The 26,183-nt window shown below is 38.3% G+C and overlaps 1 protein-coding gene across 3 annotated transcripts in view; it reads right to left on the minus strand.

Moving 5' to 3' along the window:
• Positions 1-26,183, minus strand: part of ccdc13 (coiled-coil domain containing 13) — a 53,232-nt gene that overhangs the window by 12,372 nt on the left and 14,677 nt on the right. For all 3 annotated transcript variants that reach the window (XM_055151539.1, XM_055151538.1, XM_055151537.1), the window contains 11 exons: positions 22,856-23,031; positions 21,333-21,478; positions 21,125-21,267; positions 20,712-20,777; positions 15,751-15,870; positions 15,580-15,684; positions 10,188-10,355; positions 8,479-8,655; positions 7,015-7,245; positions 6,224-6,312; positions 5,948-6,010 (listed from right to left, as the gene is read on the minus strand). In XM_055151539.1, coding sequence (XP_055007514.1) covers positions 5,948-6,010; positions 6,224-6,312; positions 7,015-7,245; positions 8,479-8,655; positions 10,188-10,355; positions 15,580-15,684; positions 15,751-15,870; positions 20,712-20,777; positions 21,125-21,267; positions 21,333-21,478; positions 22,856-23,028 — 1,481 coding nt within the window. In that variant the 5' untranslated portion in view covers positions 23,029-23,031. The remainder of the gene's footprint in view (positions 1-5,947; positions 6,011-6,223; positions 6,313-7,014; positions 7,246-8,478; positions 8,656-10,187; positions 10,356-15,579; positions 15,685-15,750; positions 15,871-20,711; positions 20,778-21,124; positions 21,268-21,332; positions 21,479-22,855; positions 23,032-26,183) is intronic.

The raw sequence follows: 26,183 nt of genomic DNA on the forward strand, positions 1-26,183 counted from the left end.
AAGAAGTAGATAAGTGGGCTTGTTTTTCAATGGCGTGCCCCAGCTACACCCAGCCACAAACAACGCCCAGGATGGTCTCATTTTGAAGACAAGAATGTAAGGAAAACAAGCATACCCAACAGCACCCAGACAAGTGAAAATGAGAGGAGGCAGATGGCTCAGAAATTCATTCACGCATTCATTCGTTTTTTCTGGATTATTTCCCCACATGGAATTATTTTATGGAAAAAACAACTTGATATTCTTTTTTTCTGGATTGTTACGGACTAACTGAGTACAACTTTTCCTGGATTGAACGCGTTTTGGACCGACAGAACTGGCTCAAAGGTAAGAAACGTGTATCTCCTTTTTTGATTATGATGTGGATTTTTAAGTTATCACATTTTGGGCTCGTTGTGCGGCATAAAATGAATGATATGGTTGTTTTATTGAGAAATGAAGCTTTGAAACGACGCATGGCATGCCAGTAGCGAAAACAATAATGAAGGTGAAAATACTGCATGAATATCTTTTGTTGCAAAATCACCCTCCTGTGGGTGGGTGGGTGGTAAGACTGCACATGATAACATCTAAATTGCCTGGAATGTTCCACAGTATGGCATTAATTTGATCTCCATGGAGACAAGCTGGTGGTGCCACCAGGCCAAGTTACAGGTCAGATCTGTGGCGAGATGAGCATGCTCTCAGTAAAGTGTCTTTCAAGGTACTGTTTTAGCTATTAAAAAAACACTTAATGAAATGATATAGGATTGCTAATTGTCTAATGCCATATTGCACAACATTAGCTAAGAAATAATATCTCCATGTAGACAAGCAGGTGACAGTCTCTCCCTCCAGAAAAGTTACATAGTGCACCTTTAAAGAGCCTGCACCTAGTTTTTTCCCATGTATTTGAGCTAAATGTGTCTTGGCCCAGTACAGATGTATTTATTGCATGAGCCGCTCTTGGAGTAAAAATATGTCCACTGTGTTCTGTTTGCATCTAATTACAAATGGTTTTATTTTCCAATAATCAGGAAGAGCTCGTTAGCATGCTAATTGTTGCTAACTTTCACAACATCACAACAAACTCAGCTCTCATCTCTGAAAGTTGTGAAACATGCTTGTAAACTCAGGAAATAATCAGGATACTCAGAATGCATAAGGGAAGTAAGGAATAACCTTGGACCACTGCAAACCATATGGAATGAACTAGTTTTGCTTTTCTTTAATAATATAAAGAAACTATGCAACTGAAAGGTTAAAATGAAAAGCACAAACTCAGCTGTATACTGAAAACATTAACTCAGAATAACAATTGATGCACAATTCCATTTAAAATAAGCATGTTTTGTAAGTTTAGATTCCCATATAAAACTTTGTAAACAACTAATAGCTCTAAGTTTGGAGAAGTACAACGCTCTTACCGTTGCCTCAATTGGACAAATACACAGGAGAGTTTCTGGAATTGCCTTGCCTAGATATGGTCATAGTCACAATAAAGAGTCATTTATTTAGCTTAGCATTGTTTTTACAAATGAATGAACAGTAATTAGTGCTTATTATCTCATATTAAAGCAGCTTGTTAGCCAAATAATACCTGATGTTTTTGACTGGAAGTCAAAGTAGCTTTTTTTTTTCTTTACTAATGTGACTAAATCTTACAGCTTTCAACAGGGTAACCCAGATACCACTGGAAGAAAAATTGTGATCCATTTCTATTCCATTATATTAACCCTTTGCTTCCCAAGAAATAGTAGTCCAAGTTTATAACAATGATCTAGAAATTATTACTAGTGTTTATTACTCACTGAGTAAAAAATATAGAAAAAATATATTAGTAAAAAAAAAAAAAATTCATTATCAATATTTTTTTCTTGAGCCTTTACTGAATACCTTGAAGGCTCTGAGGGTTCCCCTGTGAAAGAAATGCTGTTTCCAATAAAAGTGCGCTATACGCTGCTACTTTTTAATTCATTAATTGGTTTTGCGTATAACATGCGATTAATCGCAATTAATCACATATATATATATATATATATATATATATATATATATATATATATATATATATATATATATATACACACACACACAGATGTGCACAGAATTGTTGGTACCCCTCTGGCAATGAAAGAAAAATCAACAATAATCAGTGAAATAACTTGAAACTGATAAAAGCAATAATAAATAAAAATGAACTGAAAAGTGTTCAACAAAAATCAAACATTGTTTTTCACCTGTGGTTCAACAGAATTATTAGAAAAAACTAAATAATGAAACTGGCCTGGACAAAAATGATGGTACCCTTAACTTAATATTTTGTTGCACAACAAATTATTTCTGTAACTGTCAATCAGACTTCTGCACTGGTCAACTGGTATTTTGACCCACTCATGAGTAAACTGTTCTAGTTGTCTCAGGTTTGAAGGGTTCCTTCAGCATGTTTCAGCTCCTTTCACAGATGTTCAGTAGGATTGAGATCTGGGCTCACAGAAGAACACTCCAGAACAGTCCAATGTTTTGTTCTTAGCCATTCTTGTGTGGTTTTTGCTGTGTGTTTTGGCTCATTGTCCTGTTGGAAGTCCCATGACCTATGACTGAAATCAGGCTTTCTGACACAAAGCAACACATTTCATTCCAAAATACCTTGATAGTCTTGACATTCCGTTGTATTTTGCATAGATTCAAGACACCCCATGCCAGATGCAGCAAAATAGCCCCAGAACATAACCAAGCCTCCTCTGTGCTTCACAGTAGGACAGTGTTGTTTTCTTGGTGTGCTTCATTTTTGCATCTGTGAACATAGAGCTGATGTGCCTTGCCAAAGAGCTCTAGTTGACTTTAAGTGCTTAAAGTCAAATTCAGTTTGTGTGTGATTACATTACTATGATTTTATAACGTTTTTAATGCTATAATCCTAAATTGTGGATAATGAAGCTAACATAGCATATGATGAAGTATATTTCTGGAGATTAAAGATTAAAAAGAAAAAATGACAACAAGAATCGTACCGAACCGAAAACCGCAATACGAACCGAAAATGGCCATATATATATAAGAGCCTGACCAATATATCGGTTGGCTGATATGGGCACCTGTAGACATATCGGCTATCGGTCCGATATTTCATGTGGGCATGTGATACTCTCTACATTCTGTTCATCTAATCCAATTTAATCCAACAGACAGATAAATGTCCTAATATGTGGCTCCACATCAGTATTTATCTGCAGAGTCATTTGTTTGTGTGTGTGTCTGTACTGTCCCTGAACACACGTCATTCACGTCATGTCACTCACGTGCTTTTGTTTACACTCACAGACACAGATCCAAACAGTGAGATTATATTCTTTTTACGGACAATCGGTTTGAGTCTGGATTAAAAGGACATTTATTAGTGTAGACTTGTGATGTGAGGAAGAGCCTGTGCGAGCGCTGAGTGTTGGAAATATGTCGACTTTGAACCAAGTTTTGGTTATTGGTTAGCTGCTGTAGCTCCCACATCTAAACAGGCTGTTTTCTATTCGCCTATTGTAAATTGACTGTTGTAAAAAATTCTATATTTGTTACTGGACCTGCATTGATATGTAAATGAGCTGTGAATAGAGGTGTAAATTATGACATTTGCGCATATAATTAAACACAGCGGCGCGCAGCATTTATGGCTAAAGGCTAATAGCGGTAGTTTCTTTACTAGCTAGTAAATGGGTCGGTCGCGAACGAAACTTGTCTTAGATCCGGCTCTTTGAAGTGAACAACGGGAGCCTGATCTTTATTGGGGGCCGTGTTTTCTCTTTCTCTCACTTTTTTTTTCTTCACGTCACGTGCAGACTCGTGGTAGTTTGGCAACGGGCAGCGACTGAAAACGAAACTTTCAGAAATATGCGTGTCCATAGGATAGAAAAAAGTGCATGTTTAGCTGTAGTTCAGCATAAAATAAATAAACCAGGACTAATCTTGGGCTCGAGAGAGGGAGAGAGATAGAGACCGAGTCCCGAAACTCAGTCCTGGGTCAGTTTTGGTTTAGTCCTGTTTTACACATGGTTTAGATCTGTTTTAGTCCTGGTTTAGTTCTTTTTCAGTCCTGGTTTAGACCTGGTTCAGTCCTGGTTCAGTCCTGCTTTAGACGGGCTTTAGAACTGCTTGCAACAAAACAATCTGAAGAGCCGCTTGGGAGCCGAAAGAGCCAGCGGCTTTTAGTGAGCCGAGCCAAAAGAGCCGGTTCTCTAAAAAGAACTGGAATCCCCATCACTAGCTGCTAGAATGTGATGCAAAAGTGCCATTAGGCCGACCTACTGTCTGTAAATATGACTTAAAGAGGCAGAATAACAATAAATGTTGCCTAAATAAACCCAATTTAAAATCCACTATAGCCAAACCTAAGTTATTTAAACAATTCAAGATTTACAGTGAATTTTTACATCACTAAAAATATTGGCGATTGTGTCGGCTATTGGCAGCCCTGACTCCCATTTTATCGATTTCATATCGGCCACAACAAAATCCATATCGGTCGGGCCCTAATATATGTATGTGCATATTGATGTTAAGACACAAAAGTTCCTGACCATGCATGGAAGGTTCCATCCCAAATCCAGCACCATGAGACTGTATGCAAGGCTAGGCCGAGGACTAGAGAGTGTGGGAACCACTGTCCAGGACAAAATATCCAAGCTCCTTGAGTACATCAAGGACAAGGCCCTGACACATGAGGTTCTCAGAGAATGTCTCAGACAGTGGGGTCCAGAGGAAAAGGTGCTGGAGGGGCCGTCATGGCAGGACAAACCCCTACATGGGGCGTACTATTTGACTGAACTGGAACTGAAGTGGCTGATATCAAGAAATCCTACCAATGTCTTGAGAGGGCTGGTCTGAAGACAGCACAGAGGCACTCATCCTCGCTGCTGAGGAGCAGGCCCTGGGTACTCGAGCAATAGAGGCCCAGATCTACCACACCAGACAAGACCCACGGTGTAGGCTCTGCAAAGAGGCTCCTGAGACAGTCCAGCACATAACTGCAGGGTGTAAGATGTTGGCAGGGAAAACATACATGGAGCGACATAACCAAGTGGCGGGCATAGTGTACAGAAACATCTGTGCAGAGTACGGGCTGGAGACCCCAGGATCAAGGTGGGACACACCTCCAACGGTTGTGGAGAATGACCGAGCCAAGATCCTGTGGGACTTCCAGATACAGACTGACAGGATGGTGATGGAGAACCAACCAGACATATTGGTGGTGGATAAGCAACAGAGCAGAGCTGTGATGGTGGATATCACAATACGAAGCGATGGTAATATCAGGAACACGAGAAACTAGAAAAATACCAGGGGTTCAAGGAGGAGCTGGAGAGAGCCTGGAAAGTAAAGGCATTAGTGGTGCTCGTGGTGATCAGAGCATTCGGGGCCGTAACCCCCAAACTGGAAGAGTGACTACAGCAGACACCGTGAAAAACAACGGACATCTCAGTCCAGAACAGTGCAGTACTGGGAACTGAGCTGGATGAGGGTGAGAGACCAACCACCGTGGAAGGTGAAGCTAACTGCTAGGTAACAGTTAAACTTTTTTTAGCCTGTGTTTGCTCATGTGTGCATAGTCACCATAGTAACTTATGGTTCCTCCATACACATAGCCTACATACAGAACTCCCCAGCATGATATCACAGCAAAATACCAATAGTTGCAGTGTAACTCTAGAGTGTGTACAAAGTTAGCTGGAAATATTTCACTGCTAGCTTGGGCTTTGAATCACGTCGCTCCTCCAAGCACAGAGCTTTGTATTCAGGGGATTGGAGGATCGGAGGCCCACGTCAGCAGCACTTTGGGCATTTGGAAGCCAGTGAGCCGCTGACAAAAGACAAGTCGTTTCAAACATAATGCCAACTCACCTGACAGCTCGTGATTAATTGCAATGGTATACTATGCAAGGAAAAGCTTTTAACAGTGGGTGACGCGTCAGCTTACTTGAACTCCATAATGCTTCCCACCGCGGGCAGAACCAGTTTATGACCAAATTTAGACACGGATCTGCGGAAAGAGTGAAATGTTGAAATTAAAATGTATCCCCGAAGACAGTGACAGAACTCTTGGGTATTAAATCAAATCAATAAAATACAAAACGTCTCATTTCGCCAGAGGGAACGGTTTCAGAGATTGAATTTATAACAAAGCACTGTTACTGTACAAGTCTCAAAAAATGTGGGTCATAAAACTCAATTTGTTGCACTGTAAAGGTCTTACATGCAAGGTGCGTTTTGCTTGGGGAGGTCGCCCTCTTCTGGAGAAAAAACTGTACTGCAGATAGAGGACTCACTGGATACAGCTTCTTCCTGCAGAAGTAAGAAAACTTTTAGTTTATTTTTAAAAGTTAATAGATGGAATAATGACAGATTAAAGTTAAGGATAAAACTGCATTTAATTTTTAATTAAATGGGTGATGGTTGTCTATTTTTGTTTCTTTCATTGTTTGTAAAAGTTTGTAAAATCCTTCGCTCATATATTTATTTCACATTAATCTGGTATATTAAAGATACCAGGAATGTTCTACAGTATGGCATTAAACTTCTATGTCACCTCTGTGGAGACCAGGTAAGAATGCATGTATTCATTTATTTATTTATTTTCATGATTTTAGCTGTAAAACACATGTCAGTGTAAGAAAGATCAGGAAAATGTTGTCACTGAACGGAATCAAACTAGAAATGCACCGATCCAGGGTTTTCTGTTCCGGTAAACATGGTGATACGTTGGTTTTAAATATCTGCCGATACTTGATACCAACTGATCCCAGGGTAGAGACTGAAAACAGCAATTATATTTCCGAACGAATAAGGAAAAACTTATCCAAATGTGCTTTTAACTACAGAACAGCTTTTTTAAAATACAAGTTTAATATTATGAGACATTTTTAGCCAGTTTATAAAACAAAATGGGATACCAATAGAACCGATGCCCGATACCTGTATTTTATCGGTGTATCCTTAAATCAAACATTCCTTTAGATTGTCACTTGTTAGACGACATGCACTAACCCTGTTTGTGGAGAGCAGCTGCCTCTTGAGCTGTTGAATCTGAACATCTTTCTCAGCCACCACTTGCTGCAGCTTTGGTATGAGACCTGTAGAGTTGTGGGGGGAGAAATAGGAGGGGAAGGGGTGATGCAAAGATCTGGAGGAAGAGGAGACAGGGTCATCGTCTTGCCTCTGTCGGTTCTGCTGAAGACTCAGGCGCTTGAGAACATCCTGCATCTCAGCCTGCTGCTTCTGTCCACACAAAAGAAGATCAGGATGTTAAAGGTCTTGTATTAGGCAAAATTGACGCTTGTGAGCTTTAAAGGTACAATGTGTAACTTTTTTGTTGGGGGTCAGTCACCTACTTGTTTCTATGGATATGTCATTGCTCTGCTAGACATGTTCCACAATATAACATTAAACAGCTCTACCTTATATTAATTCTTTTACAGGTGGATATACAGCTCAGAAATACCTAGAAAAACTGACAGACAATCCACCAGAAAAGTTAAACAATGCACCTTTAATGCTCAGTTCCACCTTGTGATGTCATGATGCGGTATTTTTCAAGTGAACAGCTACCTTTTATCTTTAGTGCAGTTGAGATTGGCAATTCCATGTCTGAAATCATCAAAATGATTCTAGTGAAAATGTGTAAAGTTTAAACACAGTGGATCACTTCCTGTAATACCACATGACATGACAAGGTTGGACAGAGTGTTTTCATAGAAGAACACAGCCTATATTTGCAGACTTTGTGTGTTATATATATGTGTGTATGCATGAATTCTTCCTCTGCTACTTTCCCGATGTGTGTTAAATTTACAACTATGTTTTCCATATAGAAAAAAGCATGGCAGAGGCACTCTGCTTTGTGGTGAATTTATTAGTCGTCACGCCAACGTGTTTCGTTTCATCAGGGCCCTGATGAAGACCAAGTAGTCGAAATGCGTTGGCGTGATTATTAATAAATTCACCGCAAATCACAGTGCCTCTGCCATCTTTTTTTCTATTTTATGAGAATCTAAGCCCTCCGGTTTGATGAGCACCTGTATGCGTAATTTTTTTTGATCCAGTGTAGCGCTCCAATTTTGTTATTTTTATTTTTATTTTTTTTTATGTTTTCCATATATTGGAGCTTCCAGTGTTTTCGTTAAGTGATATACAATGAGTTTCCAATACTGTATGTACTTTTGCCTTATATGTATATTCTGTATCAAGGTTTCATGTGTACACGTGCCCATTTTACTCATTATCATAAAACTATAAATACTGCTGGTTTTCTTTTGTCGAAGATGTAACGTGGAACATCCTGATGCAATTAAACTTTTTTTCACATAACTATTCATCTGGCTATGGAGTTGATTCTTATCAACCATGTTCTCCCAATAACAATGTGTGAATGAAACAAAACACAACTCAAGGTATGTATTTTGACTAGAAACAACAAATAATATGGGCCTTTTAAACATGTTTTAGTTTTACCAGGAGTGCATCCACCAGTTCATCGTCATGCTTTCCCTTTTCCAGAAGAGTGGAGATCTGACTTTTGAGATTTTTCAGTTCAGATGATAGGGATTTATTGCGGGCTTTTGAGGCATCCAGTTTTTTCCTCACATCCTCGTGATCTTTCAGCAGAGTGTCATAATCAGCTGAAATTCTCTGTAAAACGAATCAGAAGATTAGGAAGATTATATATTTACAATGTACATAGTAATTATCCTTTGGAGCTGTTAAATTATTAGTTATTATATCAGTCCAAGCATATATGTGCTAGATATTAACCTTCTCGAGGACTTTGTACAATAGTCTTTTGAAACATTTAATTCAACAAAAAATATTGCAATGGATTTCCAGCAATTATTTTCAGACATAAATTATACATTATTTTTATTTATAAAAAGGTGCTAGTGCTAGCCATCTTGTGAGTGTAATGTTATTTGAGGGGGACTTGTTTAACAGCACAAATCAGCTCACCTGTTGTAGTCCCAACTAGAGCAGTGTGTACAGTTAGCATTACACTGTCAGGGAATGTGAATGACATCAACTGGATGGTGTAAAGTAATTTTCTTAATATCTTTATGTATTAGTTGCTTTTATCTTAATGTATTATGTAGTTATTTAAAAATATACAGACGTGGACAAAATTATAGGAACCCCTCCGGCAATAAAAGAAAAATCATCAATATTCACTGAAATAACTTGAAACTGAGAAAAGCAATAATAAATAAAAATTTACTGAAAATTGCCCAACAAAAATCAAACATTGCTTTTCACCTGTGGTTCAACAGAATTATTATTATTATTCATTATTATTAATTATTAAAATAATGAAACTGGCCTGGACAAAAATGATGGTACCCTTAACATAATATTTTGTTGTACAACCTTTTGAGGCAAACTCTGCATGCAGATCATTTCTGTAAGTGCCAATGAGACTTCTGCTCTGGTCAACTGGTATTTTGACCCATTCCTCATGAGCAAAATGCTCTAGTTGTGGACCTTAAACTTCTGAAGAACATGTGCAACTGTAATCACAGGGACATCACACTGCTTGGAGATGGTCTTATGACCTTTATCTTTAACCTGCTTTTCTGTCATTTTCTTTCTAGTCTCCTGACACTGTTCTCTTCTTCACTTTCTCTGGTTCATGCTCAATGTTGTGTCCATCACGTTTCCAAACTGCACAATGACACATGTCCCCCTTTAAACAGGCAGACTGACTGAGGACAAGTTTGACACCTGTGACGCCAATTAAAGGACACACCTAAGTTTAACATATCCCTATTGTCCAATTATTTACACTTTTTTCTAGGGGTACCATTATTTTTGTCCAGGCCAGTTTCATTAGTTAGTTTTTTAAAATAATTCTATTGAACAACAAATCAAAAACAGTGTATGATGCTCAATGGTTATTTGTCAGGAAATTTTTATTTATTATTGCTTTTCTCAGTTCCAAATTATTTCAGTAACCATTGTTGATTTTTCTTTCATTACCAGAGGGGTACCAACAGTTTTGTCCACGTCTGTATATATTTGATCTTTTAACTTAAAAAAACATATTTATAATTCAATCATGTTACTGTATTTCTATTTATATTCCGTATTTATGTGCAAAATCAATATGGCTTCTGCACAATTCTTCGTAGTGACATCAAAAAAACACAATGAAGTGAAATAACTGAAATCTGCACCTCAAACATATCCCGCTTCTCTTTTTCAATGGAGCGGATGTAATTCAGGTTTCGGTCTTGTGGGGGCATCTTCTTGAAGGGGCCTAATAACTCTGACTCATCTACACTTTGGAGGCTCTGGGGTCTGCATTGGGCTGCCTGGTTTAGCTGCTGCTCCAGATCACGTACCTGTGGGGAAAATGCAGATATGGTGACATTGGCTCTATGATTAAATCCAATCAATCAAGTGTCAGGATAACAAATTAGTGATTACCACATAACATTTTGACTATAGTCAAAAGGGCAAAGGCAAGGCATGGAAGCACAGTTATTACGCAAAGTAATTCCAATTTTTTTTACAGAATAATAAATACATTAAAATCACAATATAAACAAATCAAAACATAAATACTCATCATTAAATTAAAAAGAGAGAAAGACGTTAAATGAGAAACAAGAGAGAAGCGGAAAGAAAAACCTTTATGCACAGCTAAACAGAACTGTTTTGAGCCTGGATTTAAACAGTGTCAAAGTAGAGGCCTGTCTCACACCTTCAGGAAGAATGATCCACGTTTTAGCTGCATGAATCTGAAACGCTGACTCCCTATATTTAGTCCTGACTCTGGGCTTCAGCAGGAGGCCAGTCCCTGAGGTCCTCAGAGTGCGAGATGGTTCATATGGCATTAGCATGTCACAGATGGACTTTGGTGCTAGGCCATGGAGAGACTTGTACACAAGCAGAGCCGCTTTAAAATCTATTCTCTGAGCCACAGCAAGCCAGTGCAGAGACTTGAGCACAGGACCTATGTGCTCGTACTTCCTGGTTCAAGTCAGGAACCGAGCTGCAGCGTTCTGGATGTACTGCAGCGTGTCACAGTTAATTTGAAGAGGCCAGTGAGAGGCCGTTACAGGAGTCTAACCTACTGGAGACAAACGCATGGATAAGTCTCTCCAAGTCTACTTTAGACAGTAAACCTTTGATTTTTGTCTTGTCTGAGTTTAGCTGGAAAAAATTGTTTTGCGTCCACACACTCATCTGTTGGATGCAGTGACAAAGTGAGTCCACTGTCCACCATAGTCGCCTGCTGCAGTGAGACACAGATCTGAGTGTCATCAGCATAGTTGTAGTCAGACACGTTATTGCTGCATATTAACTGGCCTAACGGCAGCATGTAGAAATTCAACAAAAGGGGCCAATGATCATCTCCTGGGGCACCACATAGGTCAGGGCATTGTGATCTAAGACACAGTTTCCAATTTCACCAAATACTTCCTGTCTTCTAGATAGGACTTGAATCAGTTTAGTGCAGTATTAGCGATGCCCATGTCATTTGTCACCTTGATAAGAGCAGTCTCAGTGCTGTGGTGGACTCTAAAACCCGACTGGAAAACATCGAAGGAGCTGTTCATTTGGAGAAAGTTCGAAAGCTGTTGGTAAACAGCTTTTTCAGGGACTTTGCCAAAAAACAGCAGAACTGAGATGAGTCGGAAATTGTTCAGTTCTGTGGCATCCAGACTGCTCTTTAGGAGTAGCTCAATGACCGCAGTTTTGCAATGGCGACACGGTGGCTGAGTGGCTAGCACTCATGCCTTACACCAAGAAGGTTTTGATCCCCTGGTCACCCAGGCCTTTCTGTGTGGGGTTAGCATGTTCTCCCCATGTCTGGATGGATTTCCTCCAGGCACTCCAGTTTCCACCATCAACCCAACCCAAAACATGCTACATAGGTCTCCAGGAAGAATAGCTAGCTAGATAGCTAATGGAGGTCTTTCAAATACAGTCAATTAAATATAGTTTTCAAAGCTCTTGGGAATGTTCCAGATTGAAGTGACATGTTAACTAAGTGAGCAAGTGGTGAAACCACATTGTTGAGGGTGGACTTTAGAAATCTAGTGGGTAACATGTCAAGGGAGCATGTAGATGAACTCAGACGGGTGATGATCTCTAAGACAGTTTTGTCAGTTACAAGTGCAAAGTGACTCAACTCTAAGTGTCTCTGCGGCTGCATGCTTGTTATTTGCGTTGTGGAACTGATGGAATTTTTTATGCCCTTAACCTTGTCATTAAACAATACTGCAAACTCATTGCACTTAGATGTGTTAGATGTGTAAATTAGCTCTAATAGCAGAGGAGCTGAAGGGCTTGTTAATTCACTGTTGCAAACAGGACATGAGAGTTGTTATTGCAGTTTCCAATAATCGAATAACAGAATACCATGTTATCAGGTAAAGTATAAAAGGTGAATGAAACATTAACAATGTAGTGTCTTTTTGGTTAGTGAACTAACAATAGGGCTAAACTATTAAATTTAAAAAAGAAAGAATCTAAATAAAGTAGAGTAAACCAGGATTATTTTAAAGCATGTCTAAAATACAAAACTGCAAACACATCTCAAATTCAACACTTTCTTGAACAATATGTATTTCAGAGGATTTAAAAAAAAAAAAAAAGTGATTATTAAAGGGCCTGTACCAGATTTTTCCCCATGTATTTGAATAACATGTGTCTTGCCCCAGTACAGGTATATTGTACAAGCACTTGAGGACTTGAGGTCAAAATATGTCGAAATCATTTTACTGTCCGAAAGGCAGGTTATTATGCTATTGTTGTTAGCTTTATTGTGGTGGTAAAACACTCTGGTCTCAAAAAGTTACAAAGTCATCACAGTGAATAATTAGGATGTTCGGAATGTATAAGGTAAGAGTAAGGGAATAACGTTGGACCACTGTAAACCATTTAAAAAGAACTAGTTCTGTTTTTCATGTATTTAATACAGTAAGACAGACTGGTACAGGACTATTAAGATAAGATTGCAAAATGTAAGATGAAAATCTTTATCCCTATTTGACAATAGTATGTTTGAGCCAATTTGGTATTTATTTGTATTTTGGTGGTCCTATGTAGGTTTGTCACTCGAGGGCGTCTGGGAGGTTCAGTTGGTATGGCATGTTTTCTGTATTTTAATATTGAATTCATAGAACATTTTATATCTAAATAATTTTCTAGTAGATTTTTAGTATTTCTAGCAAGTACTTTTAACTTGTACAATTGTCTGGATGTTCCTTAATGTGTGTTGCAACCTGGATTAGTGGCACATTCTATCATTACAATTTCCTAAAAGGTACTGTAATTTATTGTTCACAACTCTGAAGGTTTTGTGAAGGAAAACTGTGCAAAAAGGGCAAACTAATGTGTACAGAGATGAGAGAGAAAATGTTGTCAGTTTCTTTTATCCATTTAAACACAACAAAATCTGATCAAATTGTTTTCTTTGGGTTTCCCCCATCAGCCCAAAGCATGTACAAAAGGTAAAATGGTCAAATCCAACAGCAAAGGTTGTCCTGACAAAGCCTAGCTCAAGATCAGAAGACGAAAATTCCAAAGTATGGAATTTAACCTGGTAATCACAATGGAGACAGGTTAATGGTCAGATCAATGGAGAAGCGAGCCAGAATTTAGGTTTTTAAGGTGTTTTTGAGCTATAAAACAAAAAAGGGAGATGTGCTTAATGCCTTACTGTGAACATTCCAGGCAAAGAATAACATCTCCATGAAGACAAGCATGTAGTGAACCCTTCACCTTAAAATTAACATAATGCACCTTTAATACCTTAATTTAATGTACCCGATAGTACAATTGGAAATCCTATGACTCAGTTTTTACCTTCCCTGGCAATTAAATCGAAATTGGATAGCTCTAAATTTCAATTTCGATGTAATGTTTTAATGATATAATGGTGTTTCTTCATTAAAAACATACAGAGTTGTGTTTTGTATCATTCACACGTTTAACACACAGCCTCAATCACTCAGCCTAAATATGCAGGATTTCTGCGTATTTTAGGATAGTTTTTCTTGCAAACAGAAAACATTCTTTTCCATTTTGTGATGTCATAATACAGGAAGTGCTTCACTGTGTTTTTAAACTCCATTTCCCAGTCTGTTCCAGTCCTCCTTTTCCTACAGCTGCTTCTCATTCCCCAATCAGGGTAGTCTATATATATATATATATATATATACTCCTCCTGCTCACTCAGTCTTTGCTAGTTTGTTGACCTGTGAAGACATACACTCAAGCTCTCTGACACTCTGATCTTTTATTCTGTTTGCATTTTGTGCATTCTGCTTTATTCCTGTTTAGAGTACCTGTTTGAGATTAATCCCAGCAGTATTACCCAGTTTTTGGAAGATATTTTCATTCAGGTTTGATAATCATATATTCCTCTGTTGTATTTTCAGTCTGATTTGCCATATTAAACTAATTACCTGTTATAGGTCACTTTCTGTTATTAAACTAAGACTTTGTTTTTGTATACTTGTGTTGCATTTGAGTCCAGTTTACCTGCGTGATAATCTGGATGAGTTCAGCCCTGGAATTGCCAATCACAAGGTGGAACAGAGCATTTTGAAATTTGGAGATGTAGACAGACTGCCATAAAAATAAAAGATAACTGTGTGAATGAACAAAACATGACTCCATGAGGAGATAACAACATTAGTTTAAAGATCACAAGAGTAAATTTTTTGTACCATGGGCTCTTTAATATTTCGGTAGTTATATATTATATCATATATTAGATATTAGTTATTATTAGTATATCAAGAATCAGGGCACTGTATTAAAAATCTTCTGAGCTATTGTTAAAAAGTTAATGGTCTAAGTTTTGCCGAAGTCACAAAGAGATGACAAATTGGTACGGTCAATTTTCATTTGTCTTTCACTTTAAACTTACTGAAGCACTTTGAACAATGGCTAGTTCTGCAGGACTTGCCAAGTAAAAGCAAGGCAATTTTAGTTTATAGATACTTTAAACTTATACTGTCAATTCAGAGGATTGTCTTTTATCGCTTTTTGCATTTGCATTTTTATCTAGAAATAAAACTCTTCTAACTAAATTGACAAAAACAAAAGTGAGAATTTCTAATGTCACTAGAAGTGAATAGAAAGCTGTTTGATGAATATATTATTGTTTACTTAAAGGTTCACAATATAACTTTTCTTGTGCAGGGTCTGGAACATGTTTGTCTCCATGGAGATGTTACTGCTTTGTCTTGAATGTTCCACAGCATGTCTCTGTAATGTCTTGTCATGAAGCAGGATTTTTCATGTTAACAGCTCCTTTTACCTTCAGTTCAGTAGCTACTGACCCTTCCAGGGCTAAAAATCATCAAAATGATTTTAATGAAGGTGTATGTTGTTTAAAAAGACAGTAGAGAACATGACATCACAAAACAGAACAGAGTGTTTTCTGTTTGAGAGAAGTACTCAGGCTAAATGCGCAGGTGTGTTAAACATATGTGAATGAAACAAAACACAACTCCTGGACTGTTTGATGACGAAACAACATTGATCTTGAGAAAATAGCATAATATTGGCCTTACTGTCTCCCTGTGCTTACTACAGCGAACTTACCCTGGTCTGTAGAGTCAGAATCTGCTGTGCTCGGCCCCTGAAGCTCCCGGGACAGCTGAGTAACTGCTGCAGGTTGACCTCTTCTCCCACTTCACTGCACAAAACCTAAAAACAAGCATCAAACATGAGCCACTGTTGTGTGATTCTCAAGGACTGAATTATGGTCTATACCTTCTGCGCTATTCTCAGCTCCTGTTTGACAGTCTGGATTTGGTTGCGGTATTCAGATACTTTGAGGAGGGCTGCGGCCAGTTTGTCCTGAAGAGATTTCACCAAACGGTTCCCCTGCTCCTGAAAATAGCAAATAAAAAGTGTCTTAGTGAAATAAAAACAAATGTGTGGATGTTGTCCTTTTTGTAGAATTTAAAATAGGCCTGTCACAATAACATATTTTGAAGCATGGTATATTACTACCAAGAAATGTAACAATCAACAATAACATTGGAAATATAGCCTCAAGTGGCAATAATCGGCCCTCACGTGCACCTACAGTATGCCCCACAAACGCAGCGCCCTGCAAAACGTCGCATCCCTCAGAACACCACACCCTCCACTAATGCTAATAACCCTAATCTTAAACATAACCCTAGTCATAATCCCAACTATAACCCCAACCTCAACCCCAACCCATGGCAGATGTCCGGTTTGTAAAGGGGCATGCTCACAGTATACATTTTTGTTCCTATTTCCATTATGCATCTAGCCACAAAATTTGGTTTGGCTACGCCAAAGTTTGTGAAAGGATATCCCATTGGTAAGGACAAAATTTTGGCTTGTCACCATGGCAACACAATGTAAATGGGGTCTGGTCATCACTGGATGAATCGCGACCATGTCACAAATGTGAGTGCCAAATTTTGTATATCTATGATAAATAAAAATGTATTTTTCCACAAATTTTCTAGGGGTCGCTATTTCACCCACTTTACATCAGTCTGTTCAGGGTCAGGGTGCCCATGATTAAAATTTTAGTGAATTCTGCCAAAGTTTGTGCCATTTGTCAATTTTACCAATGGCATGTTGCCATGGAGAGTTTATTTCATTGCTATGGCAATGGCATACAAAATATGGCATGGGTGTCACTGACTTTTGGATCAGGATGACAAAATGGAATTTTGTGCAAAATTTCTGAATTTCGGAGTTTGTTTGAGCAAATGGGAGCAATTTGTAAATCTCCGAAACTGTGTGTATTTTTTTGTCACTTCACTGCTCAGAGACCGTAAGATGAATGTGAAAAATTTGAATAACTTTTGATGTTCCACCTCTTGAGATAATGTGGACTGTCAGAGCTGACTGAACTCAATTTCACCCCACTACTCAAAACAATAGACAGCGATCTATACTGCTGGAGGAATCTACCACTATCCATTCTGGGCAGAATAGCCATAATCAAAATGAAAATACTTCCAAAAATAAATGATGTAATTTCAGTGATTCCAACCCAACCCACCAACACCTGGTTCAGTTCCCTCGACTCAATAATCACTAAGTTCTACTGGAAAAATAAGCCACCAAGGATCAAACTGACTACACTTCATACTAGATGCACCACATTTCTATCATTACTCTCTGGCTAATCAGTTACAGTACATATATAAGTGGACACACCCCAGTCACTCAAATTACACCTGGTTAGACATAGAAAAAACACTCTGTAAGGACATTCAGATTTCAGATATCCCCTTTCTCAGCCAATCAATCAAACACCATTCATGGTTCAAAGTAACAACCATAGCATCCGCTCTGACAGCCTGGTGGAAATTCCACAAAATCACACTTAATTTTCACTCCTGGGTGCAAAAGGGCATCACACATATACAACATATCTTCCATCATAACGCGCTGGTGTCATTTGTACACCTTGTCCAGGAGTACGGCACCACGAGTAATCAACCTCTGGAATATTCACAACTCAAATCCTCTGTACAGTCAAAAATAAATACTAGTACAGCAAATCTATGCCTTCCCCCTGCAATCTTAGAATTAATCAATATCCCCTACCCCAAAAAACTCCTATCAAAGATTTTATAGAATAATATCTCACTCCGAACAACCTATATCATTACCGTTAATAAAATGGGAACAAGATCTCTCCCTCATTCGTGATGCTGACTTCTGGACCCAGATCTGTAAAAAACATCTTATGACAAAAAATGCAAATCTACAACTCATACAATATAAGGTCCTTCACAGAACTCATTGCACTGGTTCAAATGGGATTCATATCAGAAATTAACTGTAAAAATTGCACACAAAACTGTCCCGACACTTATATTCACGCCTTCTGGCATTGCACACCCATCAGGCACTTCTGGGAAGAAATCATGGACTCACTATCCCACTTTATGGGTTGTCACATCCCCATGCCCCCTCACTCTGCCTTCTAGGAGACCTTTCAATAATCACAATAGATAATAAAAACCATAAACCTCTCCTTGTGGCCCTAACTATCGCCAAGAAAACTATCCTCATGAACTGGAAATCAAGGCATAGCATACATCTGACACATTGGAAAAACCTGCTCATTGACTATATCTCACTGGAATACACATCTACCACCCCCGTCAACACAACAGCACCCCAGTCACCCTGGTCCACCTTCCTCATTTTCCTACAAATGTCATTTCTATGATTTAACATATTTGAATATTCACCTTTAACTCTTTTCTTTGTCTGGTAGCCAACCACTTTCTGCTCGAAATTTAAATACATGATGTCCTGAGAGTACATACACAAGCACATGCACGCCTGCACACACACACAACACACACCCATACACACTCACACACACTCACACACACTCACAAACACACTTGCACAAACACACACCACTTTATTTTATAAAGAAACAGGGATGGGATAGACAGGCTATATAAAATATTACTTTAATACACTTACAGCTTGACATTGATCTGCCTCGGGTCCCTAGCGGGCTGGGCTCTTTCTGCTGTCAGGGGAGGTAGGGGTCCACCTACAGGTGCCCAAGCTTGTACTCCCCTGTCCTGTCAGGACCTCCCCTCTGTTCTGGCTTCCCTCTCTGGTCTACCTTCAAGCTCCTTACCTCGCTGATACTTTTAATGCATCACAAGTCAACCATGGATGAGTGTGGGTTCGTGGGTGAAGGTGTGCCTGAGTGTCTGTGCTTTTGTGCATGTGGATGTGTGCGTATGTTCCTGTGCAGGCAGGTGCATGCATGCATGTGTGCGTGTGAATGTATGCACATGTGCATATATATCAGGGAGCTGGAGCGTTCAGATCAGGAGGTGGTTCGTCGAGGGTGGGCAGTCGCGATCAGGGCCCTGGGGGTGGCCCCCGCATCCCGCCATGGGGGCATGGGCGTTGCGCGGCCTGCTCTGACTTGAGTGGAGATCTGAGGCAAAGTTCCAATACATACTTATGGTAACGTATTTTCAATACTCAAATTAACTAATAATACAGGTCAGCAGTAAATCATCTGAATAGCCTGTCCATTTCCCCCCCGTGCACACACACACACATACACACATGCACACACACGCATACATACACACACACGCATATGCACACACACAAACGCACACACACAAGGTCCACACTGTCACCAGTCCGTCACCTTTGTCCCTATTTGTATGTAATATTTGATCATGTTTGTCTTGTATCTCGTATGTTGTTTAGTTCCTATTTTTTGTAATGTATGTAGTTTGCAAATAAAATAATTATTTAAAAAATAAACTAACTAATAGGCCCTTCGCCAGCCTCTGGCGCTCGGGTCTAACTACGTTATGTCACCGACACATAAGTAATAAAGCAAGATAATCCCAGTAAACCATGTTTAAATAGCATAATTTGAAAGCATGATTTGCAGCAACATAATGAATCAATAATTGGCCATAGAACTTATTTATTCAAGCATCTACAGCTCAAAACTAAAATAACGCAAACTTCCCCAATATTGCAAAGAAAATATAAACATAATAAATACAGATCTCCAAAATATATTGTTCCAGCTTTCATATATTGAACAATAAGTCGATATAGTAATAATTGTGGCCTAATGTGAAATACTGAAAAAGATTAAACACACAGCAGTGCTTCAGTGGCTTCAGATTTTTTTAAATGTCAAAGATAGTTCACTCATATGACGCTGGTGATTATTCACAACAACTGTACTGCTCAATTGTCCAAAACATTTGTGCCCTTATAAAATGAACTGTCAACATAAAATTCATCTCAGTACAATACATCCAGATTTACACCCCTGAACATGCGGTGAGGTCCGAGGGCCAGCTCCAGCTTGTGGTGCCTAAAATGAGACCTAAAACCAGGGGGGACAGCCCCCACAGTGGAATATGTCTTGTCTTAAGACCCACTTTTATTCTCTGGCTTTTAATATGGCGCGAGTTGTGTGGTTCTCTGTGTCTTTTATATTTATTTTATTCATTTATTTATTGTTTTTATCTATTTTTTAAGCTTTTATGTATTGATTTTATTATTTTTGTTCATTGATTTTATGATTATTATTTTATTTATCGATTCTATTAGTTTCCTCATGATTGAAACATAATTATGCAGATTTTTTTTTTAAGTAAATGTTTTACATTGCTACGTGAAGCACTTTGGAGACTGTTTTGTTTATAAAATGTGCTAAACAAATAAAGTTGGATTGGATAAAAATAAATGGGTAATGTTATGGGTGTTGATAAAAGAAGAAAAATAATAAATTCTTGTTTCTTGTTTTGTACGTCTGTAACTTTTTTGATCTGCACAAAATGCATTTGTAATTTTAGAGTAATAGTGACACTATAATTAACAACAGGTGTTGATAGTATCAAACTAAGCAAGGATCAGCACTGTCACAAGTGCTTGAAGGGGGCAAGGCCAGTAACAACAGTTCAAAATGTGTACAACCCCTAATCCTATATGTTTTTAAAATGTGTTATAACGACTACTACTACTTATTACCGGTACTTATTTATTAGGTTAATTTGCACTATATTTTCCTAGTAAAACACAGGGACATATCAACAAAACAAAAATACAATACATTTTAAAATATGTCATGATTTCCTCTGGGGCCTGGTGGCAGATGGTGGTTGAAGACCCCAGGTTTACATCATATTCATACATGTGATGACATCTAAGTGATAAATTACCTCCAAATCCTTCCCCGACTGTGACTTTGCTTGACTGTTCCCAGGATTAATCAATGCATTCTGTAACTGTAAAAGAAAAAAAAAACAAAAAACAAAAAAAAACAATAAAAAACATTTTTGTCTCTGCAAATTTACAATATTGTTGTGGACTGAGTGATTATTTATTTTATGTATCACTTGATACTACCTACATTTTATTAACCTTTAGCTCTAAGGAGACTGAGGAAACTTGAGATTTCATTAGGGTTAAGGTATTATTAAAGTAAGTCTGAATTTTTAAATTGAAGTTTATTTATTATAAAGGGTTACCACTATTTGGTTAGTAGACTTAAATCATTTGACCTCCCTTCTAATTGGTCATTTTAACACACATTTTTTTAAGTTTCTCTGGTCATAACTCTAAAAGCAGTCACCTCTTTCTCCAGTTCTCTGATAGCGTTGCTCTTCTGTTTTGACTTGATCCTCTCACGCTCGATTTCGACTGTCAGCTCCCTGTTTCTCTTGGACAACTCCACAATCTTGATCGCGGCTACATCCCCTGCCACTCCCGACGTGCCTAAACAAACAAAGTCAGTTCCACTCACACCAGTGCTTCCAGGATAACACTTCCCAAGGTCTCACCGGTGAATGCCAGCCTCTCCTCCTCTCTCTTCTTCTGGAGGTGTTTGATTTCAAAAAATTTTTCACTCACTAGTTTCAACAGTTTTCCGTTCTCATCCTTCAGGGCACGCAGTTGGTCCGTCAAGTTCTCATTTTCATTCTTTAGTCTGTTGAGTAAAGACTTAGATGTTGTAATTATTTTGTGTTGTGCTGACCTAATAGTAATTGTAATGAGAATACACATAAATGACAGGGCTCATTCAAACAGCTGGCTGAATCCAATAATGCCTGAATTTGTTCTGACAAAAACATACTAAATATATGATTATTTATTTTTCACATTACCTAAGAGCCTATTATTTTGTATAGCTGGGCAAGAATGTCTTCTCATTAGTAATCCTGATATTTGATAGAAAATAGTTATATCATTATTCCTCTGTATTCGTCATGCACTTTGAAACACTAAAGATGCACTGAACAACATGTCATGAAGTGTTTACTTTCGTTTCAAGAATGCCAAGATCCCATGTGAACCAAGGCCACACTAAACTATTCTAAACTAACTAAACTATTATAATATTCTGCTTAAACCAATCAGCTTCGTTCTTTTCACAGCATAAAACTTCTCTGTAACATAGTCCAATGAGATTCATTTGGTCTTCCAATATTCTATGTTATTAGGGTCTTTTTTTCAGGCCTAGAGTGTTATTTCATACCTGACAGTTTCGACTGCTCACTAGCGTCTTCCTCAGAGTGGTCACGTGATGTTGCTGTCACGTCACAGCAAATAACACTCTAGGTCTGAAAAAAAGAACCTAATAACATATTCTCTGTAACATCTTAGAGTACAGGCAGTGCAGACAGGAACCTCTTCATGTATGTACTGTAGCCTTCCCCCTCAAAGTGTAATTCAACAGACCAAAAGCTAACTATTCAATATCATATTTTACAGTTTGTGTTCACATGAACAAGAGATACATAAGAATAAGAATGGACAGTATCTCTGTAGCTACTGTAACAACATGAATTAAAAAATGGCACACGTTGAAGTTTAACGTCTTCTCTGTAAGACATAAATAAAAAAAGTGATTCAACATTTTTTTCAGTCTATCAAAAATGGTGGCTTTATTCAAGATATAATTCGTGTTAGTTAACATTTGTGGATCACAAATTTCTGTTATTTCTGTATGTCCCATAGAGTTATACAGGGCGCTGTCCTCCATCTGAAACTATGGTATCTTTACATGGTACAATGTGAATGCAACCTTTTAAAGGGTTGGGGGGCATGGTTTCAGTTGGGGCAAAACAACCACCTATACCTGGAGAACATAACAACAAGTCCTGACCATGATCCTGGCTCAAGATCTGATAAGGGGGTCCTGGGTACTGCCCTGCGGTCACCCAGAGGGAACCTGTCTGAGGCTGAAGAAAAAATCAAATGGAAACTAAATGTTTCTCAACAGGAAAAAAGGATAAAGTCTAAAGCTACAAACTAAACTTACTTTCACTTAATTCAGTCTTATCCCGTAGTATGACGTGAATACCTTTCCTCTGCCGTGTCAATTGGAATGCGTTGTTTAGACTGTCCCAGGTTTTCTGTGTTTCCAACAGGGTCCAGTGCCTCCTTCGTCTTCAGATCCAGTTGTCTCCTCTCCTGTTGCTTCCGAAGAACCTCAAACTGGCGCTGCAGTTCGGTGAGGGCACTGTTGTCATCCATGGGCTATTTCAAGATTAGAAGAAAGGAAGAATTTTTTTATTTTTTTTTTTTTATGTTTTTGTGTTAAACAGATGATAAGGAAGACAGTGGGCATAATAAAAATAAACATAAACATAACATAAGCATATTTAATTTCAATTAAAGCCACGCGCGCTGATGGTGGTCCTCGCTCCGGTGCGCACTCCCCTCCCACGCAACCGCAAGGGACTCGCGACCACCCGGGTACGCCACTCTCTCTTCCCGATACTGCCCAGGCCGGCAGCTCGTCCACCAGAAAAATTACATAGTGTACCTTTTAAATATTTCTTAGTAGTCATTGCGCCCCTGCTGGCCAACTGTGAAAAAATATCCGTGTCCGTAATGTATTTTAGTGTTTGTTATCATGCATTTAATTTTTTTGTGATCAAATTTTTATTCAAGTGTTATTATTTGCAGTTATACATATTCTAGTTAGTATTGCATTTTTCTCCCTTTTAAACCCCCCACCCCCCAACCATAAACTCCCTATTGATCAACATACATATGTACAGTGTTGGGGAGTAACGGATTACATGTACCGCCGTTACGTAATCAGAGTACAAATTATGAGTAACTGTATTCCGTTACAGTTACTGTTTCAATGAGTGGTAATTGGATTACAGTTACTTTGCTGAAATAAGTGGATTACAAGGTGGTATTTTCCTGTTTTCACATTTTGTGCTACATCCCATTTATTTATTTTTTTATTTTGGTAATTTCACTCATTGCTGGAAACCCAAACAGAACGCGCGCAAATAAGAGCGATGGAAACGTCATGTTAAAGTTGGCGGTGTCAGTCACACAGTGGAAGCAGCAGTGCATTGGTAAAAACGCATTTGTGTCTTGGAAATTTTTCTCCCGATGTGAGATATATATATAAAAAAACAAATATAAAATTGCCTACAACTTAAATGTGAAACCGGAGCTACTGGCACTGGTGAAAACAACCTGCATAGACTCATAATATCTGCACTACTGTCCTATAATGACCTGCAACATGAGGGGACGCGCACACAAACACACACAAACACACACCAACACACACCAACACACACCTTCATCATCGTCATCAACCTGAGAACCCGCGGACCACGTCTCCTTCCGTAGTTACAGCGCGGACACCGCCGTCTCGTGCGCCGCGTGTGGACTGTGTTTTCTCGTGTAAACCGAGCTTCCTCCTGTGCACCTCTAAACCAGAACTAACACCAGGACTAAAACCAGGACTAACCCAGGACTAACCCAGGACTAAAGCAGGACTGAACCAGGTTTAAACTAGGACTAAACCACGACTAAACCAGAACTAAAGACCTTGTCTAGACCTGGTCTAAACCAGGTCTAAAAATCAGGACTAAACCAGGACTAAACCAGGTCTAAACAACATGACACCTAACAGTAGGTTGACATAATTTAAGGTGATCTCATATAAAAAATAATTTCTCTATCAATAATATTTTTTAATATTAAGGAAAGGCTTATCTTGTTATTGTCTTTTAACAGACAAAACCTCTTATATTAAGATATCGTGGTCTTTGTCTCTCTACAGCAAACAGTTGCTTATTCATGGAGACTTGGGCTCATACAATTTGAAGACAACAAACAAGAATTTTCAGGATGTGGTTGCTACATTCATGTCATTTAAAAAAACATGACAATATCAAGTAATCCAAAGTAATCAGATTACGTTACTCACTTTAAGTAATTTAATGGATTACGTTACAAACTACATTTTGGGGTGTGTAATCTGTAATCTGTAGGGGATTACATTTTAAAAGTAACCTTCCCAACACTGCATATGTACACACACATATACATATATAATACATATATACAGCATCTAAATAAACACACATACCCATATACACATATTATAGTATATATGTTATATATACATACACATGTATACACACATTCACATACACACACCCACAAAAAAAAAAAAAAAAAACATATCCAGGTTTATATTCCCTCTATACAAAACACAGCAAATTTCCTATGTCAAAAGACATCAGCAGAAATTGCGTTATACATACTTGTTATGTACCATATATAGAAAGTTTACTGAAAGTATACATATTGTGTACATTCTAAGAACATATATTATAATGAAAAATCTCCAGGTAACAACTATACAATAGATTCAGATCTCAGTTTGATCAATAGATTGGACCAGCAAGAAATGTTTTTGGTTTTTGCTCTGTGCATTCGAGCAGCAGAAAGCTCCAGTTGAACAATTTCTGTGAAAGATAGTAGCCATTCTCTCACAGTCAGAGGTTGAACTGATTTCCAATGGCATATTACAATTTTTTTGGCAGCTGCTAGTAATATGCGACGATTGTTAATTGTCAGATTTAGTTTGGACATGTCGTTTAGCAAAAGAAACCTCTGAGTGCAAGGTATGGTTATTCCTATTAATTTAGACATTGCCTTTGTGACATTTTCCCAAATTGTGCCACCTCCGGGCACTCCCATATCATATGTACATAAGTGCCCACAGTTTGTTCTATGCAAAAATCGCAGTATGAATTGTCTTTTATTTTCATTTGGTGTAATTTTCTAAGGTATAAATAAGCTCTATGAATAATTTTGTAATGAATCATCTGGTGATTGGGATTCCTTGATAAAAGCAAAATGGTGGACCAAATCTGGTTCCAATCCCACTCCAAATGATCCCTCAATTCAATTTTCCAAAGCTGCACGACAGGTAGAATTTTTTGTGTGCACTTAACAATTAGTTTATATAATTCAGAAATCATACCAGAGCTTTCTGCTTTGTTCAAAATAGAATGAAGAGGGTGATTTTTTAGCATGCATCCCCAAGGAACACCATGGGACCGCAATGCTGTGCGCAGCTGAAGGTAAAAGAAGAACGAAGTACCTGGTAGATTAAAGCATTTTTGTAAATCATGGAACTCTCTTAATCCTTTCTGGCCTATGATATTACTGAAGTTAGTAACCCCTTTGTGCTCCCATGGTGTAAAAGAGATGGTTTCTTGTCAATTAGCAGGGAATAATTATGGAAGATTGGTGTCTGAAGGAAATATTGGTCATCTATCCCCATAAAACTGTTGACTTTGTCCCATACTGATATAAAATGTGTAACAATGGATCCATAATGGCCTTTAATGGTTTTGTGTGGC

This window comes from Boleophthalmus pectinirostris, unplaced genomic scaffold (genome assembly GCF_026225935.1).
Source record: "Boleophthalmus pectinirostris isolate CB_2022bp ecotype Guang Dong unplaced genomic scaffold, ASM2622593v1 HiC_scaffold_16, whole genome shotgun sequence".
Taxonomy (NCBI): domain Eukaryota; kingdom Metazoa; phylum Chordata; class Actinopteri; order Gobiiformes; family Gobiidae; genus Boleophthalmus; species Boleophthalmus pectinirostris.